The following is a 25,306-nucleotide window of genomic DNA, read 5'->3' on the forward strand; positions in this document are numbered from 1 at the left end:
CGTTTGATTGAGAATAGAAGCTCACTCAGTCTAAGTGACTGTTTGAGAGAGGGAAAGGGTTGAAAGAGACCCGGTCTTTGTGACCACCTCAACGGGGAGTAGGTTTGCAAGAACCGAACCTCGGTAAAACAAATCATCGTGTCTGGCTCTTAATTCGCTCACGATTTGTTTTGCGCCCTCTCTCTCGGACTTGTTTCTATTTCTAACGCTAACCCAGCTTGAAGTTGTGCTTAAGTTTGTAAATTTCAGATTCGCCCTATTCACCCCCCTCTAGGCGACTTTCAGCGTTCCTTGCCGGTACCACCTCCCGAGACCTGGTGAGCAAACTAGGGCGCAAGACTCCCACCAAGGCGAGCGAATTGATGGACATAGCCACCAAGTTCGCCTCTGGCCAGAAGGCGGTCGAGGCCATCTTCCGTAAGGACAAGCAGCCTCAGGAAAGGCAGAAGGAAGACATCCCCGAGGCGTCCGCCCAGCGTGGCACGAAGAAGAAGGCGCAAGCAAAGCGCAACACCGCTGACGTGGATCTCATCGCTGCTGCCGAGCACAGGAACCCACGGAAGCCTCCTGGAGGGGCCAACTTGTTCGACAAGATGCTCAAGGAGTCGTGCCCCTACCACAGGGTCCCGTCAAGCACACCCTTGAAGAATGTGTCATGCTCCGGCGCTACTTGCATAAGGCCGGGCCCCCGGCGGAAGGTGGCAAGGACCAAGGCAACAACAAGAAGGAGGGCGACAAGGAAGAGGAGTTCCCGGAGGTCCACGACTGCTTCATGATCTACGGTGGGCAAGTGGCGAATGCCTCGGCTCGGCACCGCAAGAAGGAGCACCGGGAAGTCTGCTCGGTGAAGGTGGCGGCGCCAGTCTACCTAGACTGGTCCGACAAGCCCATCACCTTTGACCAAGGCGACCACCCCGACTGCGTACCGAGCCCAGGAAGGTACCCGCTCGTTGTCGACCCTGTCATCGGCAACGCTAGGCTCACCAAGGTCCTCATGGACGGAGGCAGCAGCCTCAACATCATCTACGCCAAGACCCTGGGGATCTTGGGGATAGATCTGTCCACGATCCGGGCCGGTGCAGCACCCTTCCACGGGATCGTCCCCGGTAAGCGCGTCCTACCCCATGGGCAGCTTGGTTTGCCTGTCTGCTTTGGAACTCCCTCCAACTTCCGCAGGGAAACCCTCACGTTCGAGGTGGTCGGGTTCCGAGGGACCTACCACGCGGTGCTGGGGAGATCGTGCTACGCCAAGTTCATGGTCGTCCCCAACTACACATACCTCAAGCTCAAGATACCAGGCCCCAACGGGGTCATCACCGTCGGATCCACGTACCGACACGCGTACGAATGCGACATGGAGTGCGTGGAGTATGCTGAGGCCCTTGCCGAGTCCGAGGCCCTCATCGCCGACCTAGAGTGCCTCTCCAAGGAGGTGCCTGATGCGAAGCGCCACGCTGACAACTTCGAACCAGCTGAGGCGGTTAAGTCCATCCCTCTCGACCCCAGCAATGACACCGACAACCACTCAGGTGGTCAGCGCCACGATCGTAGTACTTCGATGGGTCACTGATGAAAACCGGAGCAGGTGCTAGCTTACTCTTCATCTCACCCCTCGGGAAACATGTGCACTATGTGATTCGCCTCCATTTTTTGGCGTCAAATAACATGGCCGAGTATGAGGCCTTGGTTAATGGGTTGCGCATCGCCGTCGAGCTAGGGGTTCGGCGCCTTGACGCTCGGGGCGACTCGCAGCTCATCATCGACCAAGTCATGAAGAACTCCTAGTGCCGTGATCGAAAAATGGAGGCCTATTGCGATGAAGTTCGGCGCTTGGAGGATAAGTTCCACGGGCTGGAACTCAACCATGTTGCTCGACGGTATAACGAGACTGCGGATAAGCTGGCTAAAATAGCCTCGGGGCAGACGACGGTTCCTCCGAACGTCTTCTGCAGGAACATACATCAACCATCCGTCAAACTCGACGACGCGCCCGAGCCCGACGAGCCCTCAACCGCCGAGGGTGAGGCCTTGCGCATCGAGGGAGAGCGGAATGGGGTTGCGCCAAACCCAGACTGGCAGACCCCGTACCTGCAATATCTCCTCTGAGGAGAGCTGCCCCTCGACAAGGCCGAAGCTCGGCGACTGGCTCGACGTGCCAAGTCGTTCGTTTTACTGGGTGATGAAAAGGAGCTCTACCACCGCAGCCCCTCAGGCATTCTCCAACGATGCATATCTGTCGCCGAAGGACAAGAGCTGTTGCAAGAGATACACTCGGGGGCTTGCGGTCACCATGCAGCACCTCGAGCCCTTGTGGGGAACGTCTTCTGACAAGGTTTCTACTGGCCGACCGTGGTGGTCGACGCCACTAGGATTGTACGCTCCTGCCAAGGGTGTCAATTCTACGCAAGACAGATGCACCTACCCGCTCAGGCCCTGCAGACAATACCCATCACTTGGTCGTTTGACATGTGGGGTCTAGACCTCGTCGGTCCCTTGCAGAAGGCACCCGGGGGCTTCTCGCACCTACTGGTCGCCATCGACAAATTCTCCAAGTGGATCGAGGTCCGACCCTTAACCAGCATCAGGTCCAAGCAGACAGTGGCGTTCTTCACAAACATCATCCATTGCTTTGGGGTCACGAACTCCATCATCACCGACAATGGCACGCAGTTCACTGGGAAGAAGTTCCTGGACTTCTGCGAGGACCACCACATCCATGTGGACTAGGCCGCCGTAGCTCACCCCATGATGAATGGGCAGGTGGAGCGTGCCAACGGTATGATTTTGCAGGGACTAAAACCAATGATCTACAACGACCTCAACAAGTTTGGCAAGCGGTGGATGAAAGAGCTACCCTCGGTGGTTTGGAGTCTGAGGACGATGCTGAGCCGGGCCACGGGTTTCTCGCCGTTCTTTCTAGTCTATGGGGCCGAGGCTATCTTACCCACAAACTTGGAATACGATTCCCCAAGGACAAAGGCTTACGTCGACCAAAGCAACCAGACCAGCCGAGAAGACTCACTGGACCAGCTGGAAGAGGCTCAGGACGTGGCCTTACTACACTCGGCGCGGTATCAGCAGTCTCTGCGACGCTACCACGCCCGAAGGGTTCGGCCCTGAGGCTTCCAGGTGGGAGACTTGGTACTTCAGCTGCGACAAGACGTTCGAGGGCGCCACAAGCTTACTCCCCCCTGGGAAGGGCCGTTCATCATCACCAAGATTTTGAAGCTCGGAACATACAAGCTGGCCAACGATCAAGGCGAGGTCTACAACAACGCTTGGAACATCCAACAGCTACGTCGCTTCTACCCTTAAAATGTTTCAAGTCGTTCATGTACCTCGTTTCCTTTACATACGTAGATAAAGCCTAACTGTTAAGGAAGGATTAGCCTTGCCTCGGCAAAGCCCGACCCTCCCTCGGGGGCTAGGAGGGGGGAACCCCCTCTGCGTCAAAATTTTCCTCAGAAAAGTTTTCTACCAAAACGACTTTCGTGCTTTCGACTATATCGATAGCAGGGTCCTAAAAACGACGAGAGTACACGTAAGCGGCAAGGCCGACCGAGCCGAGGGACTTCTACGCCTTCGGGATACGGATACCTCACTCATCACCTTCCGCAAAAAGTAACTCACGCTCGGATAAGCGATTCTGCTACCGAACAAGTCCTAATGCTCGGGTAGAAAACGACTTTCGTGCCTTCTCGACTATATCGATAACATAATCCTACAACCGAATGAGAGAGCACGTAAGTGGCAAGGCCGACCGAGCCGAGGGACTCCTACGCCTCCGGGATACGGATACCTCACTCATCACCTTCCGCGAAAAGTAACTCTCGCTCGGATAAGCGATTCTATTACCGACGAACAAGTCCTAATGCTCGAAATGAGAGGAAAGAAAACACAGCTTTATAATACGACAATAAAAATGTTTAGGCCTCAGCGGCCACGAAAAACATACGCATGCTTCAGACAAACTGTTCCTACAGGTTCAGACATCAGCAGGGGGAGGAGCAGCACCCTCGGCGTCTTTTCCACCCTCGGCGGAATCTAGCCCGGCCTCAGACGGCGACACGGGCGGAAGGATCTCCACCTCGAAGGAGGACGCCAGCACCGCGCTTGGGCCCTCATGGCCAGGCTCTCCGCAAGGGTCCCGGCCCGAGCGGACGCCTCGGTTGGCCGCTCCGTAGCCTCAGCCAGCTGTCCCCCGAGGACCTCAGCCCGGCTCACGGCCTCGGCAGCGTGACTCTAGGATTGGTCCCGCTCGCGGATGACCTGGCCAAGCTCCAGCCGCCGCTGCTGCACCTCCTTAGCCTGGGAAGCCACCTGCTCCTGGGCCGACGAAGCCTCTATTTCGAGCCGACACCGCCTCCGTCCGCGCCGACACCGCTGCCTCCGGCTTCAGCTCATCGCAGAGCGGCCGAAGGTCCTAAAACTGAGCAAGAGAGGCCTTGAGCAGCAAGGCCGACCGAGCCGAGGGACTCCTATGCCTCCGAGATACGGATACCTCACTTGTCACCTTCCGCGCGAGGCAACTCACGCTCGGTTAAGTGGTTCCGCTAGCCGACAGGCAAGTCCTAGTGCTCGAAATGAGGAAGAAACACGGCTTCACGCTCAAATACCCAAATGTTCAGGCCTCAGCAGCAAGAAGAAGGCAACACGGGTGCACCCCATCTAGGGGCTCGAAAGGTGGAAGGGCGCAATGCATAAGGGGAGTGCGGAGGCATGTCTACTGCCCGGGGGATCGATCCCTTTTTAAAGGCGACTCTCCCCACTCGCATCCCCAAGCATCACAAGCAAAGTCTCCACCGACGTGCTCCAGGGTTCCCACCCTGCGACACGAGGGCTGGGTCCCACACGTCATGCGGGCTGACCCGAAACGGAAGAAGCCAAACCGCTGCACATGAAGCAAGTAACCGCCCCGTGGTTATAAGCGTTCCCCCATCCTCATCGAAACCAACGGGCGAAAGGGTGGACCGCCATGCAAGAGGCGTGCAACCGCGCCGCGATTGTGCACCCTTTCGGCTTCGTCGCATCTGGCGGTCCAGCATGGAGGCCCGGGCCCACATGTCATGTAACCGGCGCGCCGGTTACTACGTGCAAAAAAACCACACCGCCACTTGCGCCAATGCCGCGTCTTCTCGACTGCGGAACCAGTGCCGCGACTCGAGGCAGCCCTGCGCGTGACCCAACAGTACCAATTAAGTGCAACGATCATGGGTTAGTCAGCCGCAGGGATAGGCACGGCGGTTGATATGGCCAAAAGTGGGCCGGCAGTAATTGCGGCAACAGACAAGCGGAAGCAGCGATCAAATCGCCTACAGGCTCACGTCCCCTCCTGAAGCGATAGGGGAGCCCTCTCCCACGGCATAAAGACGACGCACCCGTGTTCCGTTCCTCGAACGACTCGCGCACACGCAACAGACACCCCACGAATCGCCCGTCCCGTCGCATTAACTCCCTAGCAGGGCAAGTGACACCTCTGGCAGGCAAGGTGGGCGTCGTTTCACCTCCGCCATGATGACCGCGTCAAAAAAGGTGCGCCACATTATTTAAATCCATATCATTTTCCTTTTCCTCTCTCTCTCTCTTGCCACAGGGACCGGGAAAGGGGATATTTCGAAAAGGGTCCTTCTCGGCGAAGGAAACAAGCTCCGAGCCCATTACTGATCAGGGGTTCGAAGGCTGGCCCCTCGGAAGGGTTCGACAGTCGCCCCAGAGCACTCGGGCTCCGAGCCCATTACTGATCAGGGGTTCGAAGGCTGGCCCCTCGGAAGGGTTCGACAGCCGCCCTAGAGCACTCGGGCTCCAAGCCTATTAGTGATCAGGGGTTCGAAGGCTGGCCCCTCGGAAGGGTTCGACAGCCGCCCCAGAGCACGCAGAGTGAGGGATGACCCTGGGTACGTCCGTTACATGGCCGAGGCTCGGGCTACGCTCCTGAGGTACCCTAGGACATTTCCGAGACCAGCGGGAACGATTTGTAATGGAATCCCACCAGAGGGAGGCGCCGAGCCCTCGGACCCTATCGAACGGGTCCGGGTCTAGCAAATCACCTGCAGGTACTTTTGGAGCGCGCCTCTGGGCCACTAGCCGACCCTTAACGAACGGGGCTCGGGCGTCCACTCGGATCACCCGTTAGCAACTCACTGGAAACACCATGTTTGGCGCCCTCTGAGGGCAACATGGCGCTTTCCCCCCTTCCTCCTTGCGGAAAGGCGACGAAGGGGCGTATAACAAAAGTCGAGACGGTCCTTGATCGTCCTCTCGCTCCGTGTAGAGGCTCGGGGGCTGCTCTCGCACCAGGCTACGGCCAAACTGTTGACAGTGTCAACAAACCGGCTTAAAAACTCGGTGCCTGACCATGCACCCGGGCTGCGACCAGGCCGCATGAGGGAACAACAAGGCCGGACGAGGCATCACGAAAAGCATTAAGACCTCAGAGGAGTCAAACCACTCCTCCGAGGCCTCGGGGGCTACACCCGACGGGTGCGCTCGCGCGCACCCATCGGAACAAAGTATAACCGAGAAAGGCCGGTCCCCTCACAAAAAATGCGGCAAAGCCTCCAAGCGAGTACCAACACTCCCTTCGAGGCTCAGGGCTACTGTCGGGTACCGTAATTAGGGGTACCCCCAACACTCCTAAACACGGCTGGTAAACACCCTCAGAACAAACCATAAAAACTGATGGGCACGGTTTAAGTCAAGGCTTCATCTACCCAAAGGACGCGATCTCGCTCGAGCCCAGCCTCGGGCAGGAACTGTAGTCCCAGACGAGTTCACGCCTCGCCCGAGGGCCTCCTCTGGCAGTGGGCGCACCCTCGGCTCGCCCGAAGCCCAGCTCAGGCAGGCTTCACCGTGAAGCAACCTTGGCCAAATCGCCTTACCAACCGACCATATCACATGCACATTAAATGCGGGGATTGCCTAACACCTTATCCTGACACGCGCGCCTCAGTCGGCAAGGTCGAAGTGACCGCAGTCACTTCGCCCTTTCACTGACCGACCTGCAGGAAAACAGCGCCGCTCGCCCCGCTCCGACTGCTGTGCCAACCACCGGGGTAAGACTGACAACAGCCGAATTCAGCCTCGGGCGCAACAGGGAGCTCTGCCTCGCCCGACCCCCGGCCTCGGTCTTAGCCTTGGCCTCGGGAGGAGTCACGTCCTCGCCCGACCCCGGCCTCGGCCTCGGCCTTGGGAGGAGTCTCCGCCTCGCCTGACCGTGGGCTCGGACCGACTGTGCCACAGGGGATACATCATTACCCTACTCATAGCTAGCTCAGGCTACGAAGGAACAAGCACTACAGGAAACTGGTTAAAGAACGTGGGTGAAAAACCGTCGAACTTAATGTAATAAGCCGTCGAACTTACGTTAAGAATGTGGGTTTACCGACGAATATAGCCGACGACGATTTTTGGACGAACTTAGAGAAGTAAGTTCGATGGCCCCGTCAAACTTAATGTTAAGAACGTGGGTACCGTCGAACTTAACATTAAGAACGTGGGTACCGTCGAACTTAATGTTAAGAACGTGTGTTTTTAAGTTCGACGGGGGCCGTCGAATTTTTCCCCATAAGTTCGACGGCACCCACCTTCTTAAGGTTAAGTTCGACGGGGCCACGTGGTCGTCGAACTTATGTGTCCTGCGTGGGTCTACGCGGACTGCACCATAAGCTCGATGGTACCCACGTTCTTAGCCTTAAGAACGTGGGTACCCACGTTCTTAACCCTGCGTGGGTCTGCGAGGACTGCACAATAAGTTCGACGGTACCCACGTTCTTAACCCTTTTCCAGAAAAAAAATAAAAAATACAAAAATGAAAAATTAGACACACATAATATCACATGCAACATAATATATCACATACAATACAGATTTCAAACATATGGATATATGTTCATATCACAAATTCACAAGTCCAAATACATAAGTTCACAAATTCACATAATTCCAAATACAAAAGTTCACAAATTCACACAAGTTCACATCGATAGTTCACATTTTTAGTTCACAAGTTCAAACACACAAGTTCAAACATTAGCTCCATCGCTCTCGATCAGGACATCGGATTGTTGTTCGTAGCTCCACCACTAGAATTGAGACATCTGTCCGCAAAGTCAACGTGAGGGGGAGGAGTCACTTGATGAGAGCCGGAATCCTACAAAATAAACCAAAATTCTCATAAATAAACAACTGGCATTAAATCACATGTACACAAAGATATAGGAAAGCATGATAAACACAAAATAATAATTGTGTGTCCCTAAGTATTAATATTTTCTTGCACATATTTGGTTAAAGGTAAAAGTATTTGACCTCTTGGGAAATGAGAAGGACACTTATTTTGGGACAAAGGGAGTATAATATAAAGGAAAAAGAGTCATCCGTTTGTGACTTTTGGATGGATCAACTGATTGCAGGAATAAGAATGATAGACTTAACCAAATACATCAGAATGTATTCTCAGTTCCCATAGCATTCATGGGGTTACCAGGGTGGGTCTGTCTGCAATGATAAAGTAAACACAAGAAATATCATTAGGACAAAGAAATTTTGTTTATTGTTTCCACAAAACACCACAATCAAGAATCGTCTCCTGCTTCAGTATATCCAGACTGTCTCCTGCAAAGGAATCACAGGTAGACCCTAATTCTTAAAAGTTCAAAGTAACTCTATTCACAGAATGGGATGAGATGTAGAAGTAAATGTAAATGTATCATTCAGAAAAGTGCAGAATTTTATATCCTACTGCTTAAATGCCCGTGGAAATTGAGCAGAATCTGAGACAAGTTAATGCAGCCATAATTTTTATTTAATTCCTCATTTGAAGTTGATCAAACTAACCTCTTAAACTCAAACCATCTTGTTCTTTCTGTTTAAGGCGATAATCATGTTCCAATCTATCCAAAGCATGCAATTCATGATATAATTCCTGAGTGCAAAAAAGTAGGAAGAAAAAAATAAGTAATGTGATGCTAATAACCAGAATAAGAAGGCCAAATTGGCCGATGACAAAAATACACAAATTCATCAATGGTGCTAGGGAAGTAGGGATTCCTTATCCAAATAATACAATTATACTGCTCCTAGCCACTTCAGAAAAAATATACGTAGATAGCATTTGGCGTCACTTTTGACTACTAATTCATGTGGCTTCGATACAGAAGCATCCAAAATGGCATTGTATATAATGAAATAAGTCACTATAAATCACATGAATAAAATCATTTTATTCTCAAGCAAGTTCAGATAGGCTAGCAAATAAGACATTGAAGCCAAAAAAACTAGGCCATCCTTACAACTGTATTTTGAACACATGTAACCAGTTTCTGCATCACTGATTCTGCTTTTCCGTTCAGATAACTTCGTGGGGCTAGTTCGGATGCCAGCCTAATGGAATACAAACAGAAATAAAGTTAGTAGTCTAAAGTAAACGCGTCCACAAACTCAGGTACTGAGAAAAAAACTATACTTTTCAAAGTAGCGGTCCAAGTTATGCCACTGAGGATCCTTGCAACGTTTCCAAAGCGAATGACCTCTTTTGTAAATACTTCTAACTCTTCCCTGATGGAATTAACTAATTAAATTATTGTTTTCAATATAAAAATAAAAGGCACACTACAGTTTTCCATACATATTGAATAGGGTAACATGCACGACAAGCATGGATAAATTAGGCCATAATTACATGATAAGAAGTGAACACAAGCACAAACCTTTTGTCAGCAGCTGCCATCTTGAGCAGTTCATCAAAATCTTTGGATATAACAAAATGATTGGTAGGATGCACCTTCTGCATAACTCTGTACTGTACGCGATCAACAAACAAGAAAACAGAGCACCTCAACTTCGCAACGGAGAAGAGCATCCCGTACCACAGCCAGAACCCAGAAACGACTCCAGCGATCACACAGTAGTACAACCATGGGTCCCGGTATCCTCCGAAATCTCCTTCATGAACATGGACGTGTCTTGGCAAGGGTTGAGAGGAGGTCCACAGAGCCCGGGATTGTTGCTATAGATCGATGGGTCAGTGAGGGTCTGGAGCTGGCTCCTAGTGGGTATCGTGCCTGACAAGTTGTTGCTCGAGAGATTCAGATTGTTGAGGGATAGCATATTGCTCGACCTTGGAGAAATGGCTCCTGACAGTTCGTTCAACGAGAAGTCAAGTGACTCGAGAATGTTCAAGCTTCCGATGCTGCTAGGAATTCCACACGACAGACGGTTTCTCGACAGGTTCAGAAACCGGAGGCCTTGGAGATTGGTGAGCTCGTCAGGGATGCAATGCGACAGGGAGTTGCCCGACAGATCGATGCCCGTCATCAGCTCGAGTATCCTCTGGAACGTGAGCTCCTGCCCCTTCCAGATGATGTCGATCCGATCCTAGTAGATGGACCCATCCAGCGATCCTGTGCTGGAGTTGTTCTTGGGGTGCTTCATGGAAGCCAGGTCTCCCAGCTCTCTCAGGATCAGCCCTATCAGTCCGTTGTGGGCCAAGTCCAGCAGCTGGAGCTGCGAGAGCTGCGACGGCTCCGGAGGGATCTGGCCGCTGAACTTGTTCGAGCTGAGCCTAAGGATCTTCAGCGCCGGAACGAAGGTCCCGATCCAGCGAGGGATGTCGCCGTAGAACCTGTTGTTGCCGATCTCTACGGTGGGCGCGGGTTGGTGGCGGCGCGGTGGAGGAGCGGGTTGGTGGCGGCGCGCGCATAGGCAGGAAAGAAGAGAGACGCGCAGGTGCTAGGGATTTAGGTTTTTGGGTTAAGTTCGACGGTGTCCATGTGTCCCACGAATTTAATTTAAGAACGTGGGTACCTACGTTCCTAATACGATAAGTTCGACGGTTTAAGATAGGGCGCACGAATTTAAACTAAGAACATTGGTACCCACGTTCTTAAATTAACCCATGAACTTAACTCAATTAAGAACGTCGGTACCCACGTTCTTAAATTAACCCACGAACATTTATTAGTTTCTTGTAGTGAAGACTAGCGTCCTATCTAGCTTACCTCGGTAACAGGTAATGATGGTTCCCCGCGTGTGTCCATGACGTCGGTGGTTCTCAGCCCCCTACGAAAGCAAGGAAACGTCAGCAGGATCCATGCCACACCGACAGCTGTGCTTCTACAAGGCTTAATTGCCTCTCCGACGACCACGTTACCATGTACATATGGCTTAGTCACCTCTCCACTAGCCACATAGCACATAGCTACACCCCCATTGTACATCTGAACGCTCTCCTTACGTCTATAAAAGGGGAGGTCCAGGGCCTTTCGCGGGGGGGAGGCGGGAGAAGACGACTGTCGCGAGACTCTTTCTCTCTCTCGTTCTTGCTCTCTCTCTCTCGTGACGCTTGTAACCCCTACTACGAGCACACCCGGTGCGAGATAATACAAGCCGCATTCTCCCTTGTGTTCTATCTTGCGCCAACCCATCCGGGCAGGGGCACGCAGCGATAAATTCACTGGTCGGCTCGGTTGAGGGTCCCCAGGTCCGAAACGCCGACACTTATATATTTACACATTTTAATCTTCCCTGCACTTCAATGTGAGATGTGGAAAGGCTTGCCACGGCCAGATCTGTGCATTTTTATTTAGTCAGCTTTATTTAGAAAATACACGCCAAAAATGACCACTCCTTTCTTTGGGAGTCAAATTCAACATTCCGCTTCCCTCCCACTGTTTCTCTCTGCTCTTGAATCTACGATATGTAGACTTTGTTTTCTTTTTTAGTGTTTTACAATTTAGTTTTCCCTTGAAAATATAGAGAACCTCATTGCATTCTTTTGTTAGGATTTATGGGCTAGGCCCAATTGAGAAATTCAATTAAATCTCAGGAAAATCTCAAAAGCCCATATATGTGTATGCCTAGGGAATGGTGGAATCAATAGTACCATATTGTTAGTCCAAGTGGAGTGGAACTAGTTTAAATATGGAGGCCACACTCACTCACCAAGTCATGGATGAGAGGAGAGAGTGTGGAGAGCCACGCGCGCGCTCGCCTCGCCTCGCCTCTGCGAGGCGCGGGCGCACGACATGCACGTGAATGGTCCGCTAAAATCCGGCCCCTCGCCTTGCGGGGGCGCGACTTCCTTTTGCCGTTTTAATTTTTTGGTTGCTTGCCTGTTAAGTTCAGAATCCTAACCGATCGCTATAAAATCTAAACTGAACGCGAGATTTTCGCGTGCATATTGGATCGAAGATAGCTATCTGTTCGCGGACTCGGCCCTATAAAAGGCGTCTAGCAGCCAGCATCCAAATCATCCTAGTTTTCGCTTTTGCCTCTGTTCACAGCTGTGCCGCCTTTAGTTCTCTTCATCCTGACCGCCGACGTGCATCTGCGATCGGGAGAGCAGGTCTGCAGAACCCTTCGCCTTCGAGATACTGCACCGAGAGAGGGCGAATAAGGTTTTGGGAAGCGTCATCACGTGACTGCTCGTAATCTTCTGACGTCGTCGACCCCGCTGATTCCGCTGGTCATCAACCTCGCTGCTTTGACATCATCGACCCTGCTGATTCCGGCCCGCGCCATCTATAAGTATGTCTGATCAGTACGCATCATCTGATTTAACTTTTTACTTCAGCTCTTCTGGTTTGGTCATGATTTATATTCGGAATTTATTCTGGAAATTGTCTAATTATTCAACAATCCAAAAAACTTATTGTAGACAATTTCCTAGTTTTTTATGGACGCTTTTGCCGACGCATTGAAGCCAGAAAAGTTTAATGGTATGCACTTTAAGAGGTGGCAAGTCAAGGCCACGCTTCATTTTTCCCCGTCTTTTGTTACGGTTAGTGCTCTTTGCTGTTGACCCCCTTGTGTCTGTTATCCAAGCTACGATTTCTCCCCCAAATTTAAGGTTTAGGGTTTATGTTAAAAAGGAAAAAGGAAGGAAACCAAGGGAAAAACCCTCACTGTTGTTGTTCGATTTAATCCCTGGTTCTTGTACTTCAAGCCTTGAATTTGTTTGGTTTCTCCCCCAAATTTGAAGTTCAGGATTAATGTTATAGCAGAGGAAAAAGTAAGGAAAGCAAGACAAAAAAATCCCCCCTGTTACTTGGTGTTTAGGAAAAAAACCTCACTGTTACTTGTTGTTCGATTTAATCCCTGGTTCTTGTACCTCAAGCCTTGAATTTGTTTGATTTCTCCCCCAAATTTGAGGTTCGGGGTTAATGTTACAGGAAAAAGTAAGGAAAGCAAGACAAAAAAATCCTCCATGTTACTTGGTGTTTGATTTAATCCCTGGTTCTTGCAGTTCAAACCTTGAATCTGTTCGTCTTATTTTGTGTCCTCCTTTTCCTTTTTTGGTCCCCGGCACATGCTTCACATGATCTGTTACAAATTCGTGGTTGGCCAATCCGTTGTTCTCCACATATATTTTATAAAACTTCTTTACCTTGAAGAGTTCTTTTCTGTCCTATTTTGTTTGGTTTTACCCACACTGGTTTCGGTTCCCTGCTTTTCCTCGGTTCCTGTTTTCAATCCCACTCGATTATGCCCAACTTAGTTTGAATTCACGGTTGTTTTCAATATGGTAAGGAAATGTTTGCTACTTACTAGATTGCAGCCACATTTTCGTCCACATGCTCTCGCTTCGAGATTTTGATCATTTTTCCACGGTTTCAATACGGTAAGGAAATGTTTGCTACTTATTCCCTGTTGTCCATTATCCAAAGTATGGTTTCTAGGCCAAATTTAAGGATTAGTGTTTATATTATAGAAAAGGACATAGGAAAGAAATGAGTAAAAAAGAAGGAAACGAATCCTTTTAGTTACTTGCTGTTCGATTTACTACCATGTCCTTCTATTCCACATCTAGGATATGTTGTCCTTTTTTTTCCACAGCCCCCTCGCATATGTCTCACCACATTTTCTACAAATTTGGGTTTAGGGTTTATGGTACAGAAAAGGTATGTTTTTTTACACCATCAAGTTTTTGATTCTTTGTCACTTTAAATTGCTATTGATGTGTAAAAAAGAGTTGCTTATATGTTCTACATAAATTGCTAGAATCCTTTGTGGCTACAAAAGAATTGAATCAATTGATTATATGTTCGTTGATGAGGTAAACTAAAATTAGTTTTAAGCTGCTTCCATTCGCACTAGTTGTCCGCTATATGGCGCGTAGTGATTTTATAGTTACCTTTCTTGAACTGAGTTTAAATGCTTCGGTCTTATAGGTACTGTTTGTTTCTGGTCTTTTATCGAAGCACGTGGAGTGATACCTCTGCACCTCAGTGGCTTTATCGGCGAGGCTTTGTTGCTGAGGTAATTAGCATTATTTTTTATCTACTTTCCTTCGTGATGATTGTTCACTAATAGACTAATGTTTGATGTCATGTTTGGCCCTAGGATTCTTACCAGTGCGTCTATGTGTTCCACCAACAATCTAATTAGCACATACTTAAATCTACCATCTATCCATGCATTGGATATACTGCATTATGCACGCTTGCTAGTTTAAAGTGTGATTTCATGCACAGAACACGGTATAGAGCTTTTTATTTAAAAATATTTGTAACTTTAACAAATCAACTCTTAGATATACAACCTAATGAAATATATTCAATAGGCTCGATGCGTTCTAGCATATTCCGATGTGCCACACAGTGCAAAGGTAAATTCACTGTACTTACATGCTTAACTTCTATATATACTAATGAAGATAGATATTTGTATACTATTAATGCCTCTACAACAAATGGTAAAAACATGTTTTTCCAAGTTAAGCACATACAAATTCCTCGGTACAAAAGTGCTCTCCCACTTTGGACTACCATAGTAAGATAGCAATGTTTATCTTATCGTTCACAAGTCGTCCACAAAGACATGGATCAGCTGACCAATCTTGAACTACCATCGCCTCCAGAAAAATAAGTGTTACAAGATATTACTTAGTGTTGGGGACTTGTTCTCAAATGCTATGAGTCAAGAACAAGGCAACATAGAAAAATGTTAATCGGTAAAGTCCTTCGTCCTTCGAAGCATTATTCCTCTCGGGATATAATGGATTTCGGACGAAGGTTATGAAGGGCATGCCTTCATAAATATATTATATAATGACGAAGGATGAATTATAAGAAATATAATGAACAACATAAACAATTATGTTAAACAGAAATAATCATTGGATTACAAATGTACCTTCAACTTGAAGGAAAGTACAAGCGTGACGCAAAAGTGAATGCCAAATCAGCCTCCCCAGTACGGGGGTACTGTTCACCTATTTATAGGCACAGGTCACATCCTATGCAAAATTACATTCATGCCCTTTACATTTGATAATAATTCTATTGTAATCTATCGAGGTCTGAATAGCCTTTTCATCTTCAAGTCGGTTTCATTTTGTTGCTATCATGCCAAAGCTTTCCTGCTCACACCTTCGGCGCTGTATCAACCTTCGTATTATTTTGGTCTGCTGTGATACCGACTTGAGTCCGAAGATACCTGTTCACACATTAAACTCCAGAAATACTGTTAAATCCTGTTTTTGAGGACCTTCGTAAGCCGAAGGCCCCCAACAGTAGCCCCTCACAATATTAATTTGTTTAAAACAATAAATTAAGATTGCGATATGGACGAAGGCTTTACGCCGAAGGTCCGAAAAAACACCTTCCCTTTGCTAGAATAGCAACATTCACTGACAAGCGGGGTCTTTCAATTTTCAACGCACTGGGCGTATAAATACGGTCATACCGCAAACTCATTTGGCACGCTTTCTTGTCAACTGCTCTCGCTCACTCAATTTTTAGCTTTTGTGCACTAAGAATTTCTGAGCTTTTAGTTTTGAAGCTTCGGCTTTGAAAACAGTTTTTTAGTGTTTCCGAAGATGTCTGGAGATAAGAAGGCTGCTGCTGAGACGAAGCTGAGTCTTGACGAAGAGAAAAACTTGGGGTTTCTTATAGCGATGTCGAAGACCAATACGGAAAAAATCACCAAGGAGATTTTAGAAGGTTTGTCTGAGGATACTGGTGACAGCGACAGTTATGATGTGGACAGCGGTGGTGAAGACTCCGAAGATCGTCCCTGGCGACCAAGCCACTCAGTTTATGGTAAATCAACTATCAAAGAGAATCATCTTGTCAACATGAGAGGGAGGTATTTCCGGGATTTGTCCATTGTGAGGGCCGACGAAGGGGAGAAGACTTGTCCACACCCTGAAGAGAATGAAGTCGTAGTGTACCGAAGCTTTTTGAAAGCTGGGCTGCGATTTCCCTTGAGCAACTTCGTCGTGGAGGTGTTGAAAATCTTCGAAGTCTATCTTCACCAACTTACCCCCGAGGCAATTATAAGGCTGAATATCTTCGTGTGGGCCGTGAGAAGCCAAGGTCTGAAGCCTGATGCAAAAAGCTTCTGCAATATACACGAATTATCCTACGAAACAAAACCTTGGGGTAAGGAACAGTATCATAATAATTTTGGCTGCTACAGTTTCGTTTCTCGCTCCGGGTCAAGCTGTCCCGTGCCAACCTTTCGGAAGAGATGGCCCGGCGACTGGATGACAGAATGGTTTTATGTGAAGAATGACCTGTCAGTACGAGAAGATATCAAAGGTATAATTATGCGCCCTATTTGGCAAAGCTTCGGCCTTCGGAGGCCGAAGGTTGAAATGAATGCAGCTGCTGAAGAATGCCAGAGGGCCTTCGGCGTTATCTGTTCTTTTATTGGAACGAGAGATTTAGTACAAGAGCATATTGCCTTCCGGGTATGGCCGCTCGCGGAGAAATGGGAAATGCCGCAAGAAATCATAAAAGAGGCCGACGAAGGTGGACTTGTCAGACTGAAGTACACCTTCAAGTTCGGAGATAAATTCGTTGAGCCAGATGATGACTGGTTAAAAAGCATTGAAAATTTAAGTGATGAGCTGCTTGGGGCTTATTCGAAGGCCGAAGATACTGCGATGTCAGCAGCCTTCGGAGGCCGAAAAAAGAAGAGGCTGAATCGGGTATTTGATGCAATTGGGTTTGTCTACCCTAACTATTGCTATCCCATTCGAAGGCAGAAGAGAAAAAACACAACCTCTGCAAAAGAAGAAGCTGAAACTGCTCCTAGCGAGCCAGAACCGAAAAGAAAGAAGATAAAGGTCCTCACACATCGGCCGCGTTATATTGAACCAGCTTCGGTGCCTGAGTTTACCGGGAAAACTTCTTCGGCCACCGAGGCTAAAAGGCCAACCAAACCAACCTTGCTGCCAGTAGTTGCAGAAATGGCCGAAACGCCAAAAAGGATAGAATTGGAAGAACCGAAGATTTTGCTACCAGAAACCGAAAAAATGGCCGAAGCGCCGTCCACAGAAAAAATGGAAGAAGTGAAAAAACCATCTGAAGAAAAAGCACCAGAAGTTGTGAGCCCTGCACCAAATGTTGAGACAGTAAAAATCAAAAAGTGCCAGCAGTGACTCCGAAAAGAAAGAGAATGGCTAATGTGCTAGATGTACTGGAAACAATCAAATCTTCAAGCACACCTCCGAAGAAGGTTGCTGCCACTCCTGAAACAACAACTGAAATTTCTGATACAAAAGCTCCAGAGCAAGAAACTAAAGCCGAAGCTGGGGCCTCAGAGCCCGTAAAGATAAAATCCTTGGAAACTGAGGAAGAAAAAATAACAAAGCCAACTTTTGTTGAAGAAATCGGTGTCGTTGCCCCCGAAGCATCCTCCAAAATTCGTGATTATATTGTTTGTCATGCTTCGGGGAAAAAACTATCAGAAAAAGAAGAGCAAGAGGCCCGGCGCTACGCCCAAAAACTGAAGTATCCAAAGGGGGCGCTAATATTCAATGGTAGTGGAGAAGAAGACTTTTTGTATTGCCTCCCTGACAGCAAGGAGATTTCTGTCTACCGGGAGATGAGCAAGAGCTTCGGATTCCCAACTTTAGAAGACGGGCTCTCGGTGCTGTCGAAGAACGATCTGGCCGACAGCCTGGCCTATAATAGCTTAAAGGTGCGACAAATAGGATCCTTGTGTTTTTTGTTGAGACCAAAATTTTTCGTTTGTGTAAATTTATTGATACACACATATTTCGCTTTGCAGGGTCTGATACTTAGCAATGCCCTCAGGGCACAGAAAGATGCTGAAGACGAAGGGTGTGCTATAGCCCTGAGCAACCTTCGTTCCGAAGTAATTGAACTGAGGAACGAAGGCCTGGAAAAAGATAAAATATTACACTCATTGATAAATAAAATAAAAGAAGACGAAGCTTCTTTTAAGGGTCAAGCTGAAGCTCAGAAGCGCGAAATTGAAGATCTTCGGAAACAACTGGCCAGAGCCAAGGAAGAACGCATACTTGAAGAAACAAGGCGAGAACTCAGCGACCAATGGGCAGATCACTTAGAAGTAACTGTTGAAGAGCTTCGTTCGTCCAAGAAAAGATGCTATAGCAAATCTATAGAGTGTGTTAAGAAGTTAAAAGCTAGCTTCGCCAGGGTCGGCGCCTTCTCAAGCGAAGAAAATTTTACGAGAGGCAATCCCGAAGATCCCATCGAATGGATCGACCACGAAGCTGAGGCCTTCGAAGAAATTTTAAATAGCCGTGGAGATATATGTGCTTTCTCTGGTGCCAGAGGAATTGCCACCATTTTAGAGAAGAAGGGCTGCGGACATGTAAAAATTTTAGCACAATCCGAAGCTGCTTTATCCTTTGAAGATGCAAAAGATCCTTCGGCCGAAGCTAGCATGATCGGTGGAAAATTTTTCACCGATATCTGGGATAATGGCGGCCGAGAAATGGCCGGAGAAATTATTCAAAAAAGTGAAAAGGGCATTCACGATGCTAGAGAAGTGGCTGAGGCTGCTGAAAAGAGCGCAGAGCCCGAAGGTCAATTAGGTAGTAACTAATAGTTTTTATTGTGTTGTAATTTTTGGTTTTAAGCTTCGTTTGCCATTTGTAATAGCAGTGTAGCCGTATCCTGTCCTTCTTCAGATCCTGCTGAAGCGTCTCCGGGCCCTCAGCCGAAAGGGGACGACGAAATTAAAAAGATGGCTGAAGCCATTATGGACGAAGTCGTCAATCGGCTCCTGAATGAGGCTGCAGAAGTTGTTCTGAGAGAAGATTAAATACTATTGTAAATTAAACTTCTGAAATGTAATATATTGTAACATTTTGTAATGTTGAATGTAATATACCCGTTTTTATTGCTCAACTCTTTACGATGCATGAAACTTTACACGTACCGCTTTTGAGTCTTTGACGAAAAAACACCTTCCCTTCTTTTCATGCTTCGTCAAGAGGAATTTTTCTTTGTCACAACAATATCCAATGTTCTAATAAATAATATCCAGGCTTCGTGAAGATACTTTCCGAAGCTGTACTTCCGAAGATCAATAATGTATCTCCTTGTGACATTATGATTTTTCCCTTTTTTCAAAACGTTCTTCTGTAGATTAATATGATGTCCACCTCTTGTGCCATATGCAACATGATGTATGATGCTTATGCTATGCGAAATGATGCGATGATGTTATGCTGTGTAAGATGGTGTTTATTCCGAAGATACACACATTCCTGCGACAAAACACAATCTTTTGAATCAGCATTGTCTTTTTACTATAAGCCTCCCTTAGGAGCTTCTTCGCCTTTTACTTCGGCGGAATCAACGTTTATTTTTCGCTGTAAGCCTCCCTTAGGAGCTTCTTCGCCTTTTACTTTCAGCGGTATTCGCGTTGACTTTTCGCGCTTCGCCTTTTACTTAGGCGGTATCAGCGTTGACTTTTCGCTGTATGCTCTGCATTCCCTTTGGAACGACTTTGGAGCAGAAAACTTACACTGCGCTCCCTTTGGAACGACTTTTTTGTGACTTCGACAAACTTACTCTGCGTTCTTTTAGAACGACTTTTTGTTGCTTCGAAGAATTTTCGATAGTTCGAAGGTCCTCTTTGTTATCACAAGTCTTTCAACAATTTAATCCTGTGAAAAAAAATATATTTTCCTTGTGGGAATCAACGAAACTATTTACATGAAACCTGAACAATGTCCTTTATTACAGAAAATAAAACTGAATGAAAAAGATTGCTATTAAGGTAGGATATTTGTCAATAGATGTGCTTTGACTCTGGCACAGTGCTGTTGACTGTGCGAGCTTCGGACTGTTCTCTGAAATCCCTTTGATGTGGAGCATATTGGCTCCCTTCTGGCTGCTGACCTTGTTGCAGCGGTGGTGGAGGCTGAGGTTGTTGCCAGGAAGCCTGAGGTTGACTCGCCGAAGCAACAGAAACTGCAGGGTGATTGCCTACATACTCTGGGATGTAAGGCGAATGATACAAAGCAGTGTGCATGACCTGCTTCGGCTGAGCCTGTTGTGCTGCCGCTTCGGCTATTTCTTTTTGCTTCTGGATGGTAACATGGCACATCCTGGTGGTATGACCTTTGTTCTCACCACAGAATAAGCAAAAGATTCTTCTCGGTTGATCGCCAAATCTTCCTCCGAAGCCCCTGGCGCCTCTGCCTCTTGGAGCTGGTGGTCGGAAGGAGCCTTGCTGTTGCCCCGAAGCCTGTGAGGAACATTGTGGCCTTTGCTGTTGGCTCCCTCTATCATCATTTTGTGTAGAGTTATGAATTGATCTAACATGCCTCGGGTAGAACCTCCCTCCGAAGCCCCTGGTCATTTCAGAAAACCTGAAAGCCTCCTCCCTTCTTTGGCGAAAATCATTATCGGCCCGAATGTACTCGTCCATCTTCTGGAGCAGCTTCTCCAAAGTTTGAGGAGGCTTCCTAGCGAAGTACTGAGCTGACGGTCCTGGCCGAAGCCCCTTGATCATGGCCTCAATGACAATTTCATTGGGCACTGTTGGTGCCTGTGCTTTCAAACGCAAGAACCTTCGGACATACGCCTGAAGGTATTCTTCGTGATCCTGTGTGCACTGGAACAGAGCTTGAGCAGTAACTGGCTTCGTCTGAAACCCTTGGAAGCTAGTTAACAACAAGTCCTTCAGCTTCTGCCATGAAGTGATCGTTCCTGGTCGAAGGGAGGAATACCAGGTTTGAGCGACACTCCTGACAGCCATAACAAAAGATTTGGCCATGACTGCAGCATTGCCACCATACGAAGATACTGTTGCTTCGTAGCTCATTAAAAATTGCTTCGGGTCTGAGTGGCCATCGAATACGGGAAGCTGAGGCGGCTTGTAGGACGGAGGCCAAGGTGTAGCCTGCAGCTCAGCGGACAGAGGAGAAGCATCGTCAAAAACAAAACTCCCATGATGGAAATTGTCATACCAGTCATCTTCGTTGGGAAAACCCTCCTGATGAAGGTCTTGGTGCTGAGGCCTTCGGTGTTGTTCATCCTGAGCAAGATGACGAACTTCTTCAGAGGCTTCGTCTATCTGCCTCTGCAGTTCAGCTAGCCTGGCCATCTTTTCTTTCTTCCTCTGTACTTGTTGATGAAGCATCTCCATATTTCTGATTTCTTGATCTATCTCGTCCTCTGGTGGTGTCGGGCTAACAGCCTTCCTTTTCTGGCTTCGGGCCTCCCGAAGGGAGACTGTCTCCTGATTGTGGTCCAGCGGTTGCAGAGCTGCGGCCGCAGTTGCTGAAGCTTTCTTCGGCGCCATAACGAAGGTTTATGATCGCCGAAGGTGTTCAAAAAACTCAAAGAGTGGAAGTGAGTTCACCGGAGGTGGGCGCCAATGTTGGGGACTTGTTCTCAAATGCTATGAGTCAAGAACAAGGCAACATAGAAAAATGTTAATCGGTAAAGTCCTTCGTCCTTCGAAGCATTATTCCTCTCGGGATATAATGGATTTCGGACGAAGGTTATGAAGGGCATGCCTTCATAAATATATTATATAATGACGAAGGATGAATTATAAGAAATATAATGAACAACATAAACAATTATGTTAAACAGAAATAATCATTGGATTACAAATGTACCTTCAACTTGAAGGAAAGTACAAGCGTGACGCAAAAGTGAATGCCAAATCAGCCCCCCCCAGTACGGGGGTACTGTTCACCTATTTATAGGCACAGGTCACAGCCTATGCAAAATTACATTCATGCCCTTTACATTTGATAATAATTCTATTGTAATCTATCGAGGTCTGAATAGCCTTTTCATCTTCAAGTCGGTTTCATTTTGTTGCTATCATGCCGAAGCTTTCCTGCTCACACCTTCGGCACTGTATCAACCTTCGTATTATTCTGGTCTGCTGTGATACCGACTTGAGTCCGAAGATACCTGTTCACACATTAAACTCCAGAAATACTGTTAAATCCTGTTTTTGAGGACCTTCGTAAGCCGAAGGCCCCCAACACTTAGAAAATGAAAACAACGTCTACCCGTCAATTTCACAGCATCAACTTCTATTCAATACTAATACAATAACAATGCATACATGATGAAGCATACCTGTCGGGGACCGTAATTAGGGGCACCCCCAATGCTCCTTAACCTGGCTGGAAAACATCTTCAGAACAAACCATACACGACTGATAAAGTGCGGTTCAAGTCAAGGCCCCGTCTACCAAGGGACGCAACCTCATCCGAGCCCAACCACGGGCAAGGACAGTAGTCCCGGACGGATTCACGCCTCGCCCGAGGGCCTCCTCAGGCAGTGGGCGCACCCTCGGCTAGCCCAAAGCCCAGCTTGGGCAAACTTTGTCGTACAGCGACCTCGACCAGATCGCCCTACCAACCGACCGTATCGCATGCGCATTTAATGCGGGGATCGCCAGACACCTTATCCTGACACGCGCGCCTCAGTCGGCAAGGTCGAAGTGACCGCAGTAACTTCGCCCCTTTACTGACCGTTCTGACAGGAAGACAGCGCTATTCACCCCATTCCGACTGTTGTGCCAACCACCAGGGTAATACTAACGACAGCTGGTCTCGACCTCCCCCGAGTTCAGCCTCGGGCGCAACAAGGAGCTCCGCTTCGCCCGACCTCAGGCCTCGGCCTCAGGAGAAGGTCTCCGCCTTGCCCGACCCCAGGCCTCGGCCTCAGCCTCAGCCTCGGGAGGAGTCACATCCTCGCCCGACCTCGGCCTCAGCCTCAGGAGAAGTCTCCGCCTCGCCTGACCTCGGCCTCGGACCGACTATGCTACAGGGGATACATCATTACCCTACTGCTAGCTAGCCACCCCTTGCTATGAGGGAACAAGACCGGAGTCACATCAAACCACTCCGATAGCAGGTAATGATGGTTCCCCGCGTGCGACCATGATGTCGATGGCTCTCAGCTCCTTACGGAAGCAAGGAAACGTCAGCAGGATCCACGCCGCACCGCCAGCTATGCTTCTACAGGGCTCAAGACACTTCTCCGACGGTCACGTTAGCGCATGTACAGGGCTCAAGGCACTTCTCCGCCAGCCACATTAGCACATAGCTACACCCCCATTGTACAGCTGGGCCACCTCCTTGTATCTATAAAAGGGGATGTCCAGGGCCTTCCTAAAGGGGGGGCAGAGAGAGACACGCAAAGACGCACACGACAAAATGAGGCACGCACGACGTAGAGACGGGAGACGAGCGGAGGCAAGCAGGGTAGGAGAGACGCGGTGGAGGCCAACTCAGACACCTCACCTCAAGACCGAACCCTCTCCCTCTCTCTCTCTCGCTCTCGCTCTCTCGCAACGCTTGTAACCCCTACTACGAGCACCCTGGTGCAAGATAACATAGGCCTCATTTCCCCTCTTGTGTTCCATCTTGCATCAACCTATCTGGGCAGGGACACGCAGCGACAAATTCACTGGTCGGTTGACGGTCCTCGCGGGTCCGAAACACCGACAATACCCAACTTAACAAAGAGCTGCCATATTCTATGGGTTCAAAAAATAAGACTACTAGCCCATAATGAAGCACTCGAAGGTATAACACCGTCTACAATCATTTGCATATTATCCTCATTTTTCCTCTTATTCTCCTTTGCACCTGTTACATATTTAACACACTTTCAGCGTAAATAATCTTACTCCTTTTCTCATGTATGTACGTGTATTGGTTTTTTGCAAGCATTAGAAGAGTTCCATCACTTTTTAATATAAAAGCCTTTTGTGTACATATGAACCAACTGTTGGAGCATTTCTAAAACTGTATTGACTTATGCAACCTCTAGAAACACACTATTACTGCATATTGGAGTACGCTACTTAAATGCTACTTGCTATATATTGTAATTTCATTTGACACTACAACTACGGTTAGCAACCAAATTCAGCTATAAATTTCGTAAGCGTGTGGCGCATTATCCGATGAAAAACACAAAAGAGCAAAGCAACAGCTTTTGCTTATGTCATAGTATGTTTCCATATGCTTATTTGCTTCATAACAACGCTTATACATGTTCATGTACACTTTCTTTATATTAAACCATGTTAATGGACCCAACACGAGCGCAAGGGCGTGCAAAATACACTAGTTTTGTTACAATGTCTATCAGTCTTGATGAACCCAGCGTTTGCGAGCGGCACTCGGTACAGTCCCACAAAAACTATACGACTAAACAATGTCACCACACCAACGGCACCAGCTTCGTTCGGCAGCAACGCTAGCAAGCTCGTCAGACTCACGTAGCCAACGTCCATCCATCGACTCATTCGCTTCACCGATCGCACGAGACTACGAGAGCCAGTCTCCGCAGCTAAGATTGCCAAGCCTTTTAAAATACCACCTTGCGTCATGCTCCTTCCACGGTATCAATGCCTTCGCATCGCAACTAGGGTGGTAATGGATCGCAGTACAAATAATTCTTCACAACTTATTAGAACCATAAGTGAATTCTAGTTCAAAAATAAATAGAAATAGAGACCGATTTTAACTCGATCCTATTCTTAAATTTTATAGTGTAAAATTTAGAACCTGTTTTCACCTTAAACGCAACACATGGTAGTCCAATCTTATGTTTGTTGTAAACAGGTCCGTCCATCCATCGGATGCGGCTTGGCTGCTCCCCAACGCTACTCCCATGTGTGCTCCAGCCACGTGTTTAATCCTTATTTGTCCCACGTAATCAGCTCTCGCCCACCGTTTTGTATACCGCTTTCTTGCGCTCTCCTCCACACGGTGTTGTTTTGGATTTCTTCCACCTTCTGATGCACAGTAGCTCTTACTTTTTCTCTTCTACATATGCACAGAAATCTAGCAATCGCCATAGAAAATTTACGAGCTCTTCCTTCTAACTAAGCCCGCTCACCTGATCTGGCGACACCGCCAACATGCCAGCGCCCACTGCCCCACTGCCGCTAGGACTGGCCTACCACATACCCCTAGTTCTTCGCCTTCGCCTCCCGGCCCAGCCACTGGCCATGCGCGTCGCTCCCACACGACCACACCCGAGCGAGCGAGCGGCGGACGGAACGAGGCCGGCCGGGACAGAGGCCACAAGC

The 25,306-nt window shown here is 48.2% G+C and overlaps 1 protein-coding gene across 1 annotated transcript; it reads right to left on the bottom strand.

Annotated features, from left to right (window-relative positions):
- Positions 1-9,664: 9,664 nt before the first annotated feature.
- On the bottom strand, positions 9,665-11,195 carry LOC103644754 (receptor-like protein EIX2). Its single transcript, XM_071507091.1, is given in 3 exon segments — positions 9,665-9,939; positions 9,942-10,728; positions 11,130-11,195. Coding segments are annotated over 3 exon segments (1,128 nt in total).
- Between the last annotated feature and the right edge of the window lie 14,111 nt (positions 11,196-25,306).

Source organism: Zea mays, chromosome 1 (assembly GCF_902167145.1).
Source record: "Zea mays cultivar B73 chromosome 1, Zm-B73-REFERENCE-NAM-5.0, whole genome shotgun sequence".
In the NCBI taxonomy this organism is placed as follows: Eukaryota; Viridiplantae; Streptophyta; class Magnoliopsida; order Poales; family Poaceae; genus Zea; species Zea mays.